The 18,949-nt window shown below is 43.5% G+C and overlaps 1 protein-coding gene across 5 annotated transcripts in view; it reads right to left on the reverse strand.

Annotated features, from left to right (window-relative positions):
• Positions 1-6,380, reverse strand: part of PDE1C (phosphodiesterase 1C) — a 547,523-nt gene extending 541,143 nt beyond the window's left edge. For 2 of the 5 annotated variants that reach the window (XM_067746669.1, XM_067746670.1), the window contains exon 1: positions 6,038-6,377. In XM_067746669.1, the coding sequence (XP_067602770.1) occupies positions 6,038-6,347 (310 nt within the window). In that variant the 5' untranslated portion in view covers positions 6,348-6,377. Of the gene's footprint in view, positions 1-6,037 lie in introns of all 5 variants that reach the window. The other 3 variants (XM_067746672.1, XM_067746671.1, XM_067746673.1) reach the window with 3 other exon arrangements.
• Positions 6,381-18,949: the final 12,569 nt, after the last annotated feature.

Here is an 18,949-nt window from a genome sequence, read left to right on the forward strand (position 1 = left end):
TGTCTTTGTTTTTTTTCTTTTTGACATGGCTGTTTTGATGTGGCCAACTGTTTTTAAAAACAGTTATTATAAGCAATATGCACAACTTAATCAGCTAGCCTCAGCCTTTGTCTCCCACCCAAATCAGAGACGTAGGATTAGGATGTCACTCAGGCAGGTATATAGCGCACTGGACTCGTCAGATTCTTACTCCTCGCTCATGCAAGGGCAGAAGTTCCCTGGCATACCTTCAACATCACTCATTGTGACCAATGAAAAATTATTCCCAATTACCTTTATTCTGATTTTAAAATCTTTAACACAATTAGGCATTACATAATTGGAGCAGTTGGAGGAATAGGTGAAGAACGTAGGAATACACTTCTTATTGAGTATTTCTCAATAGGGTGTTAACTACCTGCCCCTAGAAAGCAGATTGAAACACACACACACACACACACGCACACACACACACACACACACGCACCACTGCATAGGCTGAACAGTTTGAGTAAATTACAGACAATATAACATCAATGGTGACATATGTATGTGGGATCTATGTCCTTACCCCAGAAGTAGGTGATCAAGGGCCCCAGCCTCCTAACACCAAAGGCTTTGTGTTTTCTTGCTTTCTTCCCCTTTGTCTCCACTATTTCTCTGGTTCTACATCCTCCTCTTTCCTATCTTTCTCACTACAGTTATTGTTTTATTTCCACAGAAGAATCACCATGACATTGTGAAAAGAGAACTGGATTAGAAATCAAAAGATCTCGAGGCTAGCTCTGCCAGTCCACGGGCTGTGGGACTCCAGGGAAGAGTTCCGTATCTGTACATCTACATGTACAGAGTCTACATCTCTGATTGTTTATTTATCTGTAAAGATAATTAATATTTAAATGATTATCATGTCCCAAGGCATGTACTAAGTTCCTTGCATAAATTACCTTGTGTAGGTGAGGTCAATACCAATACCGTTTCCATTTCCATTTCCCAGATAAGGAAATGGGCTCAGAGAAGGCAAGTTCCTATAGCCAGGATGTATCAGAACCAAGGATTAAGATTCCAGAGCCTATTTTCCTGGTACCCACTTGCTGGAAGAATTAATAATGGGCCACCTGAAAGTCTAACTAACTGCAAGTGATCTAGGATAAAGCATGTCATCAATAAAAAATAAAAGTTGATTTAAATCTTTCTTTATTAAAGGCCAGCAATAAGGCCACGTGTCTCACCTACCACAGAAAGCTGTCCTGAAGATCAAAGATAAAGAGACTCTCTAAGGCCTTTCTAAGCTGTAAAGTGCTGTACAGCTGTGAAGCATCCTTCCCCAAGTTCTCCACCCAACAGGAGCAAATACACCACTGGTGGCTCAGAGCTAAACAGGTTACGCAACCCTGCCCTAAGCTGAGACTGGCTTTGCAAGCAATGACTCAAGTAACTGCCAGGAAAGAGAAGCAAAGGAAAGTGACTCAGAGACTTTTCAGCCTTGATAGGGCACTGGGACCCGGGCTGGCCTCCCTACGGGGAAGACATTGTGGAAGTGGGGGCAGTTCCTGCAGGTAATGCCAAATCCACAGGGGTCCAGCACTTGCCCATCACACCTCCGTTCTCATCAGTATTGCCTGTCACTAACCTAAGCTTTTAGAAGGCCATTTGTGTCTGTTTAAATTAACTTGGAACAGGGAAATACCTTAGAAGATGCTGTGAGTGTTAAAGATTAAGACACTAGTGGCATCACCATCCACCCTCCGGTCTTTAAAAATGATAAAAGCTTTTGTTTTATTTTTATATTAATCCGTCCTTTTAGTTAGGCTAAAAATTTTCCAAAAACTTTAATCCCAAATTAAAAGCATCACTGGTAAAGAATCATAATTATCCTGTCATTTTAGAAATTAGCAATAGTGGTTGCTAAGGGGCTGGGCAGGTGAAGCAGAGAGACTGGGCAAATGAAAGCTGCCTAGGATCCAGAGTCTCTTTTGGGGGATCTGTCAAGATCCCAAATCAAGAATTCAATAATGGCTATAACACAATGTATCTAAGAATAGTGTTCCTTCTAGGTGGTTTCTGTGCATTGACCAGTGGTTTTCAAAGTGCGATCCCTTGACCTGCAGCATCAACAGCATTTGGGAACTTGTTATGAATGCAAATTCTCAGACTGCTTGCCAGACTTACTCATCAGAAACTCTGGATTTGGGGCCCAGGAGCCTGTGTTCTGGCCAGCCTCCAGGTGACTATGATACATACATTGGTGGTAAGGGAGTCACCTGGGAAATTTGGTTAGAGTAATTAACACCCCCAGCCCTATCTCATACCCACAAGCCTGGGCTTCGGAAATTAGCTCTCCGCGTGATTAAGATAAACACCAAGATTTGAAAACCACTGATCCTAGCATATGAGAGGACTGAAGTTAGAGGCAAACAGTGATAAAGGGATTAATAGCCCACCAAAGTGGTCTGACGTTTACTTTAAACTGAAAACATCTGATCAGCAGCAACAGCAAGAAACACTTTCTAAACTTAAGCAGAGCCTCCCGAAAATACAGCTGCCCTTGACCACCACCCGGTAACCTTTTCAGGATTCACAGAGGATTTAGATGAAAACTAAGAAACAGAAAATAAAATTCAGAAAGACAGGGAATTCCCTGGTGGTCCAGTGGTTAGGACTCGGTGCTTTCACTACCAGGGCCCGGGTTTGGTCCCTGGTCGGGGAACTAAGATCCCACGAACTGTGAGGCGTAGTCAAAAAAAAAAAAAAAAATTCAGCAAGACAATGTTCCAAGACCATCATTTGACAAATGTCAGTTGCAGTATGAAACCACCTCTTGTAGGATACACCTTTTCCAAACATTAAAACAGCAGGACAAAAAAAAGGCAGGTGGGAATAACAACTGAAAATTGAAAAAGCCCCAATAATTTTAATACACAGATTATTAACCAAAAACCATCTTAATGAATAATGTCAAAGTCTCTCCCCATCCAGGGGAATTTCTGACAAAAGCTAGGAGCCTCAGATAATCTACTGCTGATTATCACACAACAGACAGGTAGCTGTGGAAGGTTTTTTGTTTATCTGGTTATTGGTTTATTCTGAGATACCTTTTTATTGAAAATGGATCAACCTGATCCTTACTTTCTACCAGTGAGCAGGGCCGCAAAGCTCTAAAAAACAAACATACAAAACACCCATGCTTAATATAAGCCAGGTCCCCACTTGGGTTTTGATACCTTACCTTCACAATAGTATCATGAGAGAGGAGTAGGGAACTATCACCATCCATAGTAAAATAAATCTCAGAGGCTCAAAGCCTTTAATGAAGATGAGGAGAAACAGCTGGCCTAACTGCCCTGACTCTGCACACTGAGTCTTCCTGCTTAAAGTTTTTTTACTTTAATTACCACCACAATAATATCCAAGGTAACTGTTTCTTCCTTAATACTCTGACATCTTCCTCCCAGGACCAACGTACTTGCCCTTGGTTCCCCTGTGTATAGCTCAGACAAGACAAAGCTTTCAAAGGACGTTACTAAATACTAGTAAAGTAAAGGACTGGAAAATGGGAAATAAACCCATAGCACTTAAGACAAGTAGTATAGAGAAGAAGATAAGAATATAATTCCAGAACTAGACTACCAAGGTTTAAATTCTGGCTGTCATTTACTAGCTGTGTGACCAGTTACTTAACCTCTCTGTGCCTTGATATCTTCTTCTGTAAAATGATAATTAAAGGACCCACCCCACCATCTCATAAAATAACATCTGGCACATAGCACACATGTATATATTCAGTTTGGTTTGTAAAGTACAAGTTTTAGTTTGCAGCATATCTACTTTTCTCCCAGATTCACAAGTTCTGTGCTATTTGACCCAATATCTGGAGAAATCCAATCTAGTCCAACAAAGGGCCACCCAGATTCACAGGTAAGGGCAACTCACCTCACTTTTAAAGATGATAAAACTGAGCCTCATCTGCAATTCCAACTATCTAAACCCACCACACTTCAAAGATTCAAGCTCAAATACCATTCTTTTTTTTTTAAGAGCAAAATATAGAAATTGAATAACTTTGTATAAGTATTCTAGGTGACATAAAACTCTGAATGTTATTTTTAATTTGAGATATTCTTTATGAAATAAAATGGAGGGAATGGACAAAAGGAATTTTCGTACAATCAAAAAGTTAAAGTTAAAAGTATTTCCAAGGTGTATTCATCAAATCCAGAACAGAAATTAATTCAATGCAAATTCCTAGAAATTAGTTTTCAGGAATTACAAATGTGTGAATTAAGTGCAATATACAACTCTTCTGTCCATATCATCAAAAGCATGAGGAAAAAATATGGTAATATTCTTCCATAGACATCTATATATTTGTAATTCAACTGATATCACACACACACAATCTAGTATTGAATTGTTTCATCCAATGTAACTATGATAAGATTATATAAAAATGAAATTTCCATCCTACACATTAGAAAATATTAAGTCTCCAGATACTTTAATAATGCCTTACACTTGTATAGTACTCATAGTTTACAAACCAATTTTATCTCCATAATTTCCTTTCAGCTTCATGGCATAGGAGATGGCACAACTCTATGTGTACTCATTTTAAAAGAGCTGATAGTACAGGCTTAGAAAATATAGGTCTCCTGGCCTAGGATGCAGACCTTAGCAGGACCCAGATATCCTGACTCCAAATCTGGTTCTCTTTCCATTAACACCACAAGATATCCTCTGAATGCAAAAAAACTAACATATTTTATAATGATAAATCCCCCCTTGCAAGCATAATGTACATGTATCTTCTTTTAATTTTTGTTTGAAAACGCTGTTTGAGTGAAATGAGAACAAATAAAAGCTAATAGATAAACTCACACTATTTTTTTAAAAGGAAATTCTCAAGGGAATAAGGTTACACGTATACTTAACTCTCATGAGTCAAAGTGTGAGCCAATCCCCCTCTCTACTAATCTCATCTTTCTCTTCAGGGGAACTAATATTGCCCACTGAATCTACTGAATCCTTCTTGAACACTCAACAGAAAATAGCAATGAGCATCACAACCTTGCTTGGGATGAAGTGGGGATTCATGTATGAGACCAAAAGCCCAGCTGATGTATTTGGTAACTTTTCTAGTGTGATTTTTTTAATTACATGTACCAACTGAGAACTTTTCCTCCCACTTACACAAAACAGGACTTACCCTATGAAATGGACCTTTGAATATCTCAAACTAAAAATTGAAACGTTTCACAATTCCCTTCAGTTTCAGCTGAAGAGTTTTAGAGACCTGGTTCAGGCATCATACTCAGTATTTGCACAGCACTTGACAGTCTCAACGTACTACTGCATGCCCTATGTCTGGTTAGATTTTCCAGCTACCTAGTGAGAAATGTATTATTATCATCCCTATGTCAGAGATGATAAAACTGAGGCACAAGGAGGGTATCCTGCCCAAGACCACAATGAAAGCAGGAGATGGAGACCCAGACCCACCACTGACTCCAAATCTCATGTGCTCTTTTCCCTTCTTCCTTGCTGCCTACCCTTAAAATGTCCTCCCCAGCCACACACCCCCAAGTCCCTTTAGAAGAGAGTAGCTCAAATACTGGTTTCCTTCTTCACACATGGATAAGTCTTGGACAAGCTGGAATCTCCTACCCTTTTCCCACTTCCCCTGGGAGAAAGGTGCACCTCCTTTATCCTTGTCTTTCCAAGACAACAAGGAAGACGTCTCCCCATGGTGCCGACACCAGTACAGAGATGAGGAAAGAGGTCCTTAGGGTGTAAACTGCCTTGCCAGCTACTGTTTAAACCCCTGTGAAAGATGATTCTTATGAAATAACCCCTTATTGACATAAGTCAGAAATGAGTCTTAACCTGTGAAAGTTAATGGGCAAGTTTTATGGGCAAGAGGTTATGGGTAAGAGGACAAGAAAACCGAAATCCTGTTGGGAGACACAGCCTTCATGTCTCCCCCTGACGGTAAAGAGGGCCCCCATAGGTCTCCACGGAGCAGCTCCCCGCGATCCTTACGCAAGAGAAGGAGACTTACCCGCGGCGCCGGGGCTTCCGGACAAATGGGGCCGAGACATACTTGCCGCACGCTTCAGCACCGGGGACAGTTCCAAACTCTCTAACTTCTCGCGCCCTTCCGAGCTCGGCGCGGCCCGCTGTGCCTCCCCGGCTGCGGGCCGGATGGCGGCCTCTCCACGCCCTGGTCCAAGCCTCCGGGTCTTGGGGAGCGCGACAGTGTCTCCGCAAGCAGCGGGAGCAGCCGGGGGCGCTTCGGGCTGCGGCGGCGAGCAGCCCAGCTGCACCGAGGCGCTGCGGGACCGCGCCAGCGCCGAGGAGACGGAGCCCATCTCGGAGGGCCGGGCTGGGCCCAGCGGAGCGGCCAAGGCTCCCGGCGGGACCCACACCCCTTGCCTGCCAAAGGTTTACTCTCTCCTCGCGCCGTAGCGCCCCCAGCTTCTGCTCCTCCTGTGCCTCCGCGGGTTGCAGCCCCTCCTCGGCGGCGGCGGAGGAGGCTGCAGGGAGGGCTGCGCGCCCACGCCGGGGACTGAGGAAAACCCGGGCGGTGTCCGCGCCTGTCCGATAATCCGGGCTGGTGAGGACACTTGGAGGGGTCAGTGCGCAGAGACTGTCCAGAGATTTTACTGGGGATTGTGGGGGGAAAGGACGTGGCATTATGTGAGGGATACCGCTTTTTTCTCTACTTTCTGCACTTTGTTCACCTGGGGCCAAAGGACTGGCACATCCTTCCTGCTCCTTCCGACACATCTGGGCCTCCTCTGTTCCCCGAGAGATTGAAGGGTTTAGCGAGGGCAGAGGAGGAGCCTACCTTCTTCTCAGTTACTCTTCTTAGGGCCAATATCACTACTCTTCCAGGCTGTGCCTTCCCGCTGAGCCCGGCTGGGCTCCTGGCTGTCCCTGAGAAGGCTCGGCGATCCCCTTCCCCAGCATACTTCTTCCCGCGCCCCTCATCCTGGGTGCCTCCCCCCTGTGGGGACCAAGAAGATGCCCACCCTTCCCACGGGGGATGAAGGCCAGAGAAGGCAGCCAAGGTGCAAGGGGAGGCAACTCTGCTAGTACTCCTCAGGAACGCAGCCCTGGGGGCTCCCATGAAGGGAAGCCAGAGCAGCCAGGGACTCTATTAATGGGCCTGCCCTGCTGGCCCCACCCCTTCTCTGACTGCAATAAGAAGGTGGTGACACCTAATGTGGATCCAGAAGCCAGAAGAGCAGCCTGGGATTAAGTTCCAGCTAAAACCCTGTTGCCCAGAGAGGTATTAGGTCTTGCTCAAGGTCACAGCCACTTAGTTAGTAGCAATGGAGTTGGATCTTGTGTCTGGGACTCCTCTTTCTAAACCCAGTCTCCTATCCTCCCTGCTCCCCATCTTGAAGGTGTCAGGCACTGAACTATGAATCAAGACAACTGTGAAGGGCTCCCCTGGTGGCGCAGTGGTTGAGAGTCCGCCTGCCGATGCAAGGGACACGGGTTCGTGCCCGGGTCCGGGAAGATCCCACATGACGCGGAGGGGCTGGGCCCGTGTGCCATGGCCGCTGAGCCTGCGCGTCCGGAGCCTGTGCTCCGCAACGGGAGAGGCCACAGCAGTGAGAGGCCCGCGTACCACACACACACAAAAAAAAGACAACTGTGAAATACACAGCATATGAGGCTGGAATGTGTGAAGAGAGAATGACTTTATCAGGGATTCCTCAGCTGGCCTGGGATCCAACCTCCCCTCCTCCCTCAGTGCCCAGCACTGACATGACTCTTGGCACTGTCATCTGTAAAATGGCATACAAATAAGTATGCGGGAAGTAGTACTATCACGGAGGTGGCTTCCAGATCGACAAACCCCAAGGTGGGAGGAAGAGGAAAAAAGGTTTTAGAACGCTCAACGGGCATTTAAATCAGAGGATTAACTGAAGTGGGACAGCTGCAGGGCCAACACAGCTCTCTGTGCTTGGCATTGTTTCCCGTGAAGTGGGCAGAAGCTGAAGTCCTAGGCCCTGAGCTAACATTACATGGAGGCAAATGCACACCACGATCCCCATGCCATGCAAGGACCATCAGGAGTGCCCTCTCACCTCTGCTAACATCAGGAACCCATCTTCTCAGGGCACACAGAAGGAAAGCAACAGTGTCCCTCAACCCATTTGTGTGCATGGCTATATTAACTTCTTTAAGTGCTTTTTATTCTTTCCTTGCTCACTTGACAGACAAGTAGAAATCCTCTCTCTGGGCAAAGGACCTTTTAGAAAAGGAGCTTCCTGGGCAGACATTTCCTATTCGTGTACCTTGACTTGATTTTCCTCCAAACCTGACATAGGCATCATTAGCAATAATGTAAATGTGGGCATGGGAGGAGGTGAGGAAGGAGGTATTTTGGACCTACTTAGGAGTACATACTCCACTTGACTGTACCCACTGCGAAAATACTTACATAAACATAAGACTTTTGAATGGGATGCTAAAGAGCTGCTACCCTAAACCGTCAGAGTGCCCTCTGCCACACTGATTGACCTAAGCCTTTCCCCAGGACACACACACACACACACACACACACACACACACACACACATCCTCCTCCAGGAGGGAAGCTAAACTCAACTAAGAGTTTGGTTGTTGACACTGCTGCTGATAATCAGATTCTCCCCAGTTCTCCTGTAAGTGGGAAGAGGTGAGCCTGAAACAATCTTCTGTTTCCTTTTCTACTTGCATTAAAAAACAAAACAAAAACAAAAAAACAAACCATGTATCGAAAACTAGAGCTTGGTTAGAGGAAGCTGTTAGAGAATATGCCAGCTGTAGGTGATGTCATTCTCATGCCCTTGCCTTTCCTCTTCCAGGCCACTGACCTCTTCCATCAAGGGCAGGAGCGCTCCCATCCAGCCAGACTTCCACCAGTGGGTGGTCAGCAGAGTGTGCGTTGAGGGGTCTTGGAAAGATCTGATTCACCCATGCTACAAGCTGAGTGACTTTGGATCTTGGAGGTTCTACCATTGACAGTGTTGAATATTACCTGAAACAGTGAAGGTGGAGAAATCCCCTGTCCTTTCATGTCCTGGGAAATAGCTTACAACAAAAAAAAACCCCACCCTTTCCCAGATGACTTAGATAACACTCAAGGATGTCCCTTTGCTTATCTATGACAAGGGTAGACACTGACCCTACAAATGCCCATTCTTTGCCTCATAAATGATTAGCTAAACTGTTTCATCCCCACTGACCAACTGGACAAAATGCTTGTTAACCAAATTGTGGTTAAGCTTCTCTCTTTCTTCCAGGCCTCTGAATTTTGGCTGACTCTCAGCCTGAGCCAGCATACAGCCCTTTCTGAGAACTGAATTGGACAATAAAATTTGAATTTCATACAGTTTTCACTTGTCACAAAATATTATTCTTCTCTTGATTTTTTTCTCAGCCATTAAAAAATGTAAAAATCATTCTTAGCTTTAAGAGTGTATAAAAGCAGGCAGCAGGCTAAATTTGACCTGTGAGCTATAGTTTGCCAACCCCTGCTCTAGATATTCTAATGAAAAAGTTTGTTGTGGAAAGGAAGAAAGTCTCCCTGGTGAAGTTTTCGGATCTGTGTGATTGGGAAAGCAAATTTACCACTGCTGAGATCTGTTTGGGGACAAGATAGTCAGTTTCTTTTAAAATTTCAAATAACATTTTTAAAGGGCTTGAGATTTTTCTTTTTCTTCAAAAGGAGCATGGGTTCCCATAGGTTGAGAAACATTCCTCACACCCAATAGGATGGCCACTATCAAAAAAACCCCATAAAATATTGTATTTTACAATATGTCCTTGTACTGGCAAGGATGTGGAAAAATTGGAACCCTGTGCACTGTTGATAGGAATGTAAAATGGCACAGCTGCTGTGGGAAACAGTATGGCAGTTCCTCAAAAAGTTAAGCACAGGATTATCATATGATTCAGCAATACCAGTTCTGGATATGTACCCAAAAGAATTGAAAGCAGGGTCTCAAAGAGATTTCCCTGTTCGTAGCAGCATTATTCACAAAAGCCAAAAGGTAGAAGCAACTCAAATGTCCATCAATAGATGAATGGATAAAGAAAATGTGGTAAGCACATACAGTGGAATATTATTCAGTCTTTAAAAAGAAGGAAGTTCTGTCACACGCTATCATGTGATGAATCTTGAGGACATTATGCTAAATGAAACAAGTCAGTTACAAAAGACAAATACTGTATAATTTCATTTTATGAAGTACCCAGAGTTGTCAAACTGATAGAAAAAGAAAGTAGAATGGTGGTTGACAGGGGCTGAAGGGAAGGAGAGATAGGGAGTTGTTTCATGGGTATAGAGTGTCAGTTTTGCAAGATGAAAAAGTTCTGGAGATGGGTTGCACAGCAATGTGAATATACATAACACCACTGAATCGTACACTTATAAATGATTACAATGGTAAATTTTATGCTATGTGTATTCAACCACAATTTTTTAATCCAATTATTTAGAAGGAAGAAACAAACGAAGAAAGATGCCCCCAGAGTAACAGAGAATCAACCTGTGCCGCCTTCTAGGTGATAAAACTGTGAGTATATGAAGACAGCAATTGTGCTCCCACAAACCTTCTCTCTTTCAAGCCAACTGCCCGCTTCATCAGCTCATCCCCATGTGACAGGCTGCTCAGACCCTTTGTTCCCTTCCATTGTGTTCCTTTTAATGCTCTCTAGTTGTTGTTGTTGCTGGGGGTTGGGGGTGCTGAATTCCAAGACAGAAGACCATGATCCACGTGTGGTCTAATCAGGATAGAATGAATACTTTGGAACTGTTTCTTCCTATATAATCCAGCAGACCCTGGACTTCCATCAAAGTGTTCTGAAAATGCCATCTACTAAAACCCCAGGCCCGTTTTGGGCAAGCTTCTTTCCCCGTTTGGTACATGGGCCTTTAAACCTAAATGAAGAATTTTTAATATATTTCTATTCTAATTAATTTCTATTCTAAATATATTTCTATTCTAATATATTTCTATTCTAATTTAATATATTTCTATTCTAATCATGTCTTGCCTCAGCTGTGTTAAATTAAATTAAACTGAACCACTTCTAAGAAGCAAAGAATTAAAAAAAAGTAAAAATAAAAAGCCACTAGATTTCATGGTCTAAGTAAAAAAAGACCAAATCTGAAAGTCACATGAATCTCCCTTCCCAGCTTTTCAACTGTTCTTCGCATGATAAATTTCAACAACTGAGCTTTCTTAGATCAAGATTGAGACAAAAATATCACATACATGGCAAATCAGTTTTGTTTAGTGTGCCTGCATTTGATTGGTAGTGGCTGCCTGCAGCGCTGTGTTTAGCAGGAATCTGGAGCCACAGTTAAGGCATAGCAGGGAAGATGCAGGGATAGATTTAAGGTGTCTGTCAAAGACAGAGGTAGGGAGAGAGAAGCAAGTATGCCACTAATTTCCCAGCAAGGTGCCATGGGTTTTACTGTGGTTGAATTTCTGCCAAAGATCCTGTGATTGAAATCTAGAGGCTGTTAGCAGGGAGTGGTTCAATTGCTCTTAATTGTCATTACCCTGTGGTAGGAAATAAAGCTAGAAAAGGAAACATAATATCTGTAATTCCCTCAGACTTTAAAGGACATCTGCACCTACTGGGCTGGTTATTCTGTTTCTTTCCCTCCCACCCAGTTCTGAGCCAGAGTCTAAACAGAAACAGGAAACATAATTCTAAAGGAAGCCAAAGACAGAGAAGACATCATGATGTTATTTTTAATTATCGATAATACATAAAACATATGTATGTGAAAATATTCTTTCAATTTTATATGAAATTTGTATGTGGGGTGTGTGTGTGTATGTGTGTGCATGAATCTAGCCTCACTAAGAAAGACATATACCTTGTACCATATACCATATACAAGGACATATAAAATCACAGCAGAAATACATAGGAAAAGGACCGACTAGTCTCAATATCATCTGTGTTGCCAGCTGTTATATTTAAAGATATTCAGAGTATTTTTATGTTATGAGGCAAACAATGGCCCCCGAGCCAAATGTGGTCTGTCGCCTGTTTTTATACAGCCTGTGAGCTAAGAATGTTTTTTATTTCTTCTAAATTGTTGGGAAAAAATAAAAAGAAGAATTTTTCATGATATGTGACAAGTATATGAAATTCAATTTTCAGGGTTCATAAACAAATTTTAGTACTGGAACAGACCAACACTCATTGCTTTACACGTTATCTCTTGTTGCTTTTGCTCTGCAACCCTCAAGTCGAGGCATTTTGACAAAGACTGAATGGCCCACAAAGCCAAAATATTCACTGTCTGGCCATTTACAGAAAAAGTTCTGAGGGAAAGTGGCCATGATCATGTCCAGGACTTAGTTTCTTTTACAGATTCAGCATTGAAACCTCGATTTTGGATCCCAAAGTAGGTAAGATTTCAAGCAACTTGGGGTTTGTACTTACCCATGTAATTTTATTATAATACATCTTCATCTAAAACAATTTAATAAATAATAGATCGGTCTGAATGTTTTGATAAAATATCAAAATACAAATGGTTGTTTTAATTAATATATTAAATATTAAAATTTTATTAATTAAAATATTACATTTAAGTTTTTAATTTTAAAAATTATGATAACAACCATTTTCTTTTTAAGTAGTAAACAGCAAATAGCCTAACACCTGGCATATACTGGTCATTCAATGAATGTTGGTTGCATTTAATTAAAATAAATCTTCTATTTCAATTCATTAAATAAAGCAGATATTCCAAAGGCTATTATTTTCAGAGCCTGCTCTAGCAAAGGAGTCAGCCACCATCACTCATGTTTTGGCAGAGACTCAAAGTCAGGCAGAGGAGTGGAAAAGCTTTATGGTGGAAAAAAGGGAAGACCTGAAGGCTTCCCATGCCCTTGACTGAAGGCTGTTGGCATGGGAAGCTGCAGGCAGGCTAACTAGAAGTGGAGCACCTTATGTGATTAGTTAGGGGAGCATATCTGGCTTTCTCCAATCGGTCCAAAGTTGAAAGTAGGGGCAAAAATTAGAGAAGCTGTCAGTTATTAATCAAGTCTTGACCATTTTGGGCCAGTTGCTATGGGAGTTGTTTGGTTTTCTGGACTCGTTGCTGTAGATAGAAAATCAGAGTTATATTTTCATATATGGTCTATTTGTATATTAGTCTGTCAAATGCAAAAGACTAAAATTCACTTCAATCCCACAAACATTTACACAACCATCATCTACATGGCAGGAACTGCATCGAACGCTAGGAATAAAAAGATGAAGAGGACGTGGCCACGGCCCTACACTGAGGGGGAGGGCCTATAAAAGAACATATTAGGAGAACAGTCCATCTCCTTATCTCTTGCAGACATGAATTAAAGCTTTTCTTAAATGAACTATTGACCTAGAACCCTCCAAAAGAAATTTCACTGCCTTCACGGTAATGCAAGGCCCTTAGAGTTAGGAAATAAATGGTTTTCATATCTGTCTAGGTGTCAAGACAATATTCTGAAAGCTTACCCAGCAAAATGAGAAATCCATGAAATTTCTTTACTTAACATTTTTTTAAATTTAAGTTCTGCCATTTTTTCAAATGAAGTCTTTGATTCCACTCTCACAAACCAGAAAAGTGAAAACTCTATAAAAATTAGACTAATTAGACTAAAAATTAGACTAAGCTAATTAGACTAAATTAGACTAAAAATTAGACTAATTAGACTAAAAATTAGACTACGCTAAGGTGCACCAGCTTCCCAAAACGAGTCTGTTGATTTTTTAGAAACATATTCTTGAATATTGAACGGCACCAGCCAATCAGCAATTGTTATAGCCCTCTGTTCCAATCCCAGTTTTCTACCTAGAGCCCTGCTCCTCCCTCCTCACTGTACTTAGGGCTGCTCCCTTCCTCTGTTCTGGGATCTTACAAGTCCTGCTGGGTTCACTGAGGCTTATCAATGGCATCCATCACTTCTGCCTCATTTTATTGGCCAGAGCAAGTCACACAGCCAATACCTCCACCTCCTCCTCTTCCAGCCCCCTTCCTCCCACCAGTGCCTCCCACTGATCAAACACAATAGGAAGCCAGAGGACAGGAGCCTGTTGATGCAGCCTCCCAAACTAGGGTTGCCAGGTTTAATAATAACAATAATATAATAACATACAATGGAATATTAGCCATTAAAAAGAATGAAATCGTGCCAACTGCAGCAACATGGATGGACCTGGAGATTATCATACTAAGTGAAGAAGTAAGTCAGACAGAGAGAGACAAATATCATATGATATCACTTATATGCAGAATCAAAAAAAAAAGATACAAATTAACTCATTTACAAAACAGAAAGACTCACAGACTCAGAGAACCAAACTTATGGTTACCAGGGGGGAAGAGGAAGGGGGAGGGATAGATTGGAAGTTTGGAATTGACATGCACACACTGCTATATTTAAAACAGATAACCTCAGGAATTCCCTGGAGGTCCCGTGGTTAGGACTCTTGTGCTTCCACTGCAGGGGGCCCGGGTCTGATCCCTGGTCGGGGAACTAAAATACCGCAAGCCTCATGGCGTGGCCAAAAAAAAATAAAATAGATAACCAACAAGGCCCTACTGTATAGCACAGGGAACTCTGCTCAATGTTCTATAATAACCTAAATGGGAAAAGAATTTGAAAAAGAACAGATACATGTATATGTATAACTGAATCACTTTGCTGTACACCTGAAACTAACACAACATTGTTAATCAACTATACTCCAATATAAAATAAAAATAAATAAAAAATACAGGAGCCCAGATATATTTAAATTTCTGATAAACAACAAATACCTTTCTGGTATAAGTATGTCCCAAATATTGCATGAGACACACTTATACTAAAAACCTGTTTACTAGAGTTCAAATTAAACTGGGCCTCCTGTATTTCATCTACATCCCAGGCCACAGAGCAGTATAAAGAAGAGTAGAGCTTCCAGTAGTGGTACCAAGTCCAGCCGCTTTGGCCACTGTGTGGGTCACTGCAGCTTCATCACTCACCCTGACTGGTCCAAGGATAGGAACTTCATCATGTCCAATTCTGGGACTATGAGATCCTTTACTGGGACGTGGCTGGAGGCTGTAAGCTGCTGAGGAATCACTATGAGAGCTGAGAACTGGAGTGGGCCACCTACACCTGCGTGCTGGACTTCTATGTCTATGGCATGTGGCCAGATGGCTCAGATGGAACCGACATCACTCCCTGTGCTGCTCCCACAACGAGCGTACGGTGACTGCGTCCGACGACTTCCGCCAAGCGGACCTCTTCCAGTACCTGTGCGCGTGCGCCAAGGTGCCGAGCCTCTTGGACCGGGGTCACGGCAGCCACGTGTCCAGCGTCCGGTTCACGCACGACTCGCACCTCGCCTCGCTGGGCGGCAAGGACACCAGCAGCTTACAGGGCGGAGTGCTGGGCGCTGGGGGCTTGGGGCCGGCGCCCACTACGCCCTCTCGAACCCCCTCCCTGTCCCCTGCTTCCTCTCTCGACATCTGACAGCTGCCTAATGGAACCCACTAGCCCTGCAGCCTGGCCCCATCTCACCCAAATCCCCCAGGACCTGGCCGACCATGTCCTTGCATTTACCTGGAGGGGGCGAACGGCACCCCTGCACACACTGTATAGACTCGCTGGCTGAGCCGGGCAGCCCCAGCCTGGGCCCTGATTCCTGGTATCTGCTTAGGGGCGACAAACTAAAAGCAAAGTTTAAAAAAAAAAAAAAAAGAGTGGAGGTGGATGGCCGGGGTGGGGAGAGAGGGGGGCACAAAATAAGACTCTTCAGAACAGCACGCATATGCCTTTTGTTAATAATCCTCTTCTACTGGTTTCCCTTTCTCCTTGTTGGTTGAGTTTCTCAGGTCAGCTTTTGTTTCTGTCAGTACTAAGTAGAGAAAAATACCAGTCATGTCCATGAGAAATGCCGCCCCACCTGCTGATGACAGAAATCTCCACAAGCTAGGCCTCTCCTCCAGCTGCAGAAAAGCAGTGAGGACTCTGTCACAAAATTTCCCTTGCAGGTGGTTTTTCTACCAAAGAAGTCGTCTAAGACACCCCGAATATGAAAGTAAACTTTCACCTCTCAAAGTCTGTCATTTTACTTTCATTTCTTAAAGTCTGATCTCCTTTCTTAATAATGTATTGCCCTTGTAATGATATTTAAATTGATATTTTGTTTTCTGGAAGGTACAAATATTTGGAAATTTTCTTTAAGCTGGGAAAAGATTGACGACACTTTCCTTTCCTCCCACATGCACAAGCTAATGTCAAACCTATGACTCTGGCTAGAGTTTTTTACTTAAAGAGTTTTAACATCTGTATCAAGATTAGAATTAATAATAGTATCTGTCTCATTGTGAAAGTTAAATGGGCTAATGCCTGGGAAGTAGTTAACGATTACACATAATAAACTCACTTATTTCAGACTGGCTATCGAACTCTCAAACGAAGTTTGTGCACCTGTGCATTAGAACAGAAACTCAGAAAATGAAACAAACAAAACTAGGAGAGACATTACACATGGCCAGTGTGGGGCAGGCTCAGTGCCCAGCCCTGGGAGAGAGAGAAGCCAGGTGGAGGAGCCTAGTCCCCAGGGCCTGTCTAGGCTTCATCAAGGGCATGAGTGGGCCCCAGCAGGAAGGCAAAAATGGTGACCGGGAGGCTATAAGAAGCTGATACATAACAAGGACAAGCCGGCAGGCCACATCTGACAACAGGAAGTTGGGCCTCTTCTCCTCTAAAATAATTTATATGATTACAAGTTATGTTATAAACTAAAACTAATTTTTAACATTCTGCAATGTCTTTGCATCTGTTAGCTTGTATTATTCTTATTTTACCATCTTTGGAGCATTTTAAGGAATTTTAAACAAATTCATCTAATGAGTCTTCAGACAATGTGCTTAATAACAATTATTATCATAGACAGCCTTCCTTAAGCACTTTCTATGTGTTGGAGGATATGTTAAATGCAGCACTTAGCTGATTGTTCAGAGCAGGGCTTCTGACGATGTCCTAGATTCAAAGCCCAGCTGCACAATTAATAGCTGTATGATGTTAGGAGATTATCTCACCTATTTTTTAGGTTCATCATCTGTGAAATGGGTGAAGATAATAAGAAATTTGCCATCGAAATCTCTATATAAAATGCTGGCCCTAGTACATATCAACACCTGTTAGCATGTCATCACTGTATAGTCGTGTCATCATTATAACAGCGCGGCCAAGCTTGGATTATTCCCATCTTATGTTCAGGGAGGTTAAGCTACCTGTCCAACTTTATGCAGGTTCAAATCTAGGTCTTTCTAACTCAGACCCACGCATGTTCTTAACCACTGTACTATGTCAAACTCCCACCATTTATCAAATCTGAGCATTATGAAAATGACAGAATTGTTTTAGATCTGTGCGCATTTACTTTGTCTATTTTTTAACATTTGAAGAACATTTTTTGCCAGTTTGTCCAAAGGGCTATTTATTTAAAATGGAACTAGGGTCACAACAGACTATGAAGCCATGGCCTGACAAACAAAGGACCAATTACCAATTCTGCTGTATGAAGGGGGGCTGGGCCCTAGCACCCAGGGGGTGCCCAGTGGCATCCTAACCAGGACATGAGGTCAAAGCAGGAGAAGCAGCAGTGCCCAACTGAGACCAGGGCGTTTACACTTCCTCTGGTCCCCACAGTAACAATTAAATACATGTGTGATTATCCAGCAACTTGGAAACTGTGAGATAGACATGTTAAATGACTTACCCTTTAAGTAAATGCTGCAGCAGGACCTGTACTAGAGCTTAAGGTGTGGGGCATGAAGTGGAAGAAAGGAAGGGGCAGACCACACAACAGAGAACACCTCAGAGGTGACCAAGGTGGTTGCAGGTGGAACACTGCATCTACACCCATGAGCTGTGGGGAACTCCTGGTGCCTTGTCTAGGTTGAAAGGATCTCAGCCAAAGTGGAACACACCCGGGTCCGGTTGGAGCATGAGCTGCCTCTGGGGTCTCCCTCCAAGCTAGGGGCTGCTGCCCCAGCCGGCAAATGCAGTTCTTAGAGGAAGGAGGTAGCGAGTGCAAATGAAGGTAAAGTAAGCAGAGAGACAGCTCTGTGGGGACCAGACCCCAGTCTGATGCCTAGCAACCAGAGCAAACCCAGCACGACCCCAGAGCACGACCTCATTTCTGCAGCTGTCTCAGGCTGCAACTTGGAGACTCCAACTCTGCACTGCAGGTGAAGACAGTGAAGCATCCAACTTCATTTAGCCCATGAACAGAGTAGGAGAAAATACTTGGGTTCTATATCAGCTGGGCATAACAGGAAAACCTGACCAACAGCGGCTTGCTTAACCACAAATGCACTGAACCGAGAGACTGGAGATAAAACCTTGTCAGTGGGCAAGGCTTTGCTTTCTCCACCCACCCCCAGCTCTGGGGCACAGGTGCATCCCCTTCCTCCCGGCCCAGGTTCCCACGCAGCCGGGGTGGGTGAGCTTAGGGGGAGGGTGCTACACTGTTGGCGATCAGGCTAAGCCTTCCTGTCCCTGCCTTATCCAAAAGGAAAGGCTCCAGCATCTTGCGAGCCTGGCGCCTCGAAGCTTCATTGACCCCCTGGGAGTGGCCAGCATTATGCTAGGCCCTGGCAATCCAACTACAGACAAAGCAAGGTTCCTCCCCTCTTAAGGAAAAGTCCCCTTTCACCCCGCGCCTCCTTGTAATAGCAGCTCTGGGTTCCTACTTCCCTACGTAACAAAGTTTCATCCAAGAACAGGCTGCCAGTGGCTGCAACTGCCTCATCTCCCACCACCTTTTAAGAATTTTTCTTTAGTTTAAAAAAAATGTAGAGACTTCCCTGGTGGCGCAATGGTTAAGAATCTTCCTGCCAATGCAGGGGACATGGGTTCGATCTCTAGTCCAGGAAGATCCAACATGCCGTGGAGCA

This window comes from Pseudorca crassidens, chromosome 8 (assembly GCF_039906515.1).
Source record: "Pseudorca crassidens isolate mPseCra1 chromosome 8, mPseCra1.hap1, whole genome shotgun sequence".
In the NCBI taxonomy this organism is placed as follows: domain Eukaryota; kingdom Metazoa; phylum Chordata; class Mammalia; order Artiodactyla; family Delphinidae; genus Pseudorca; species Pseudorca crassidens.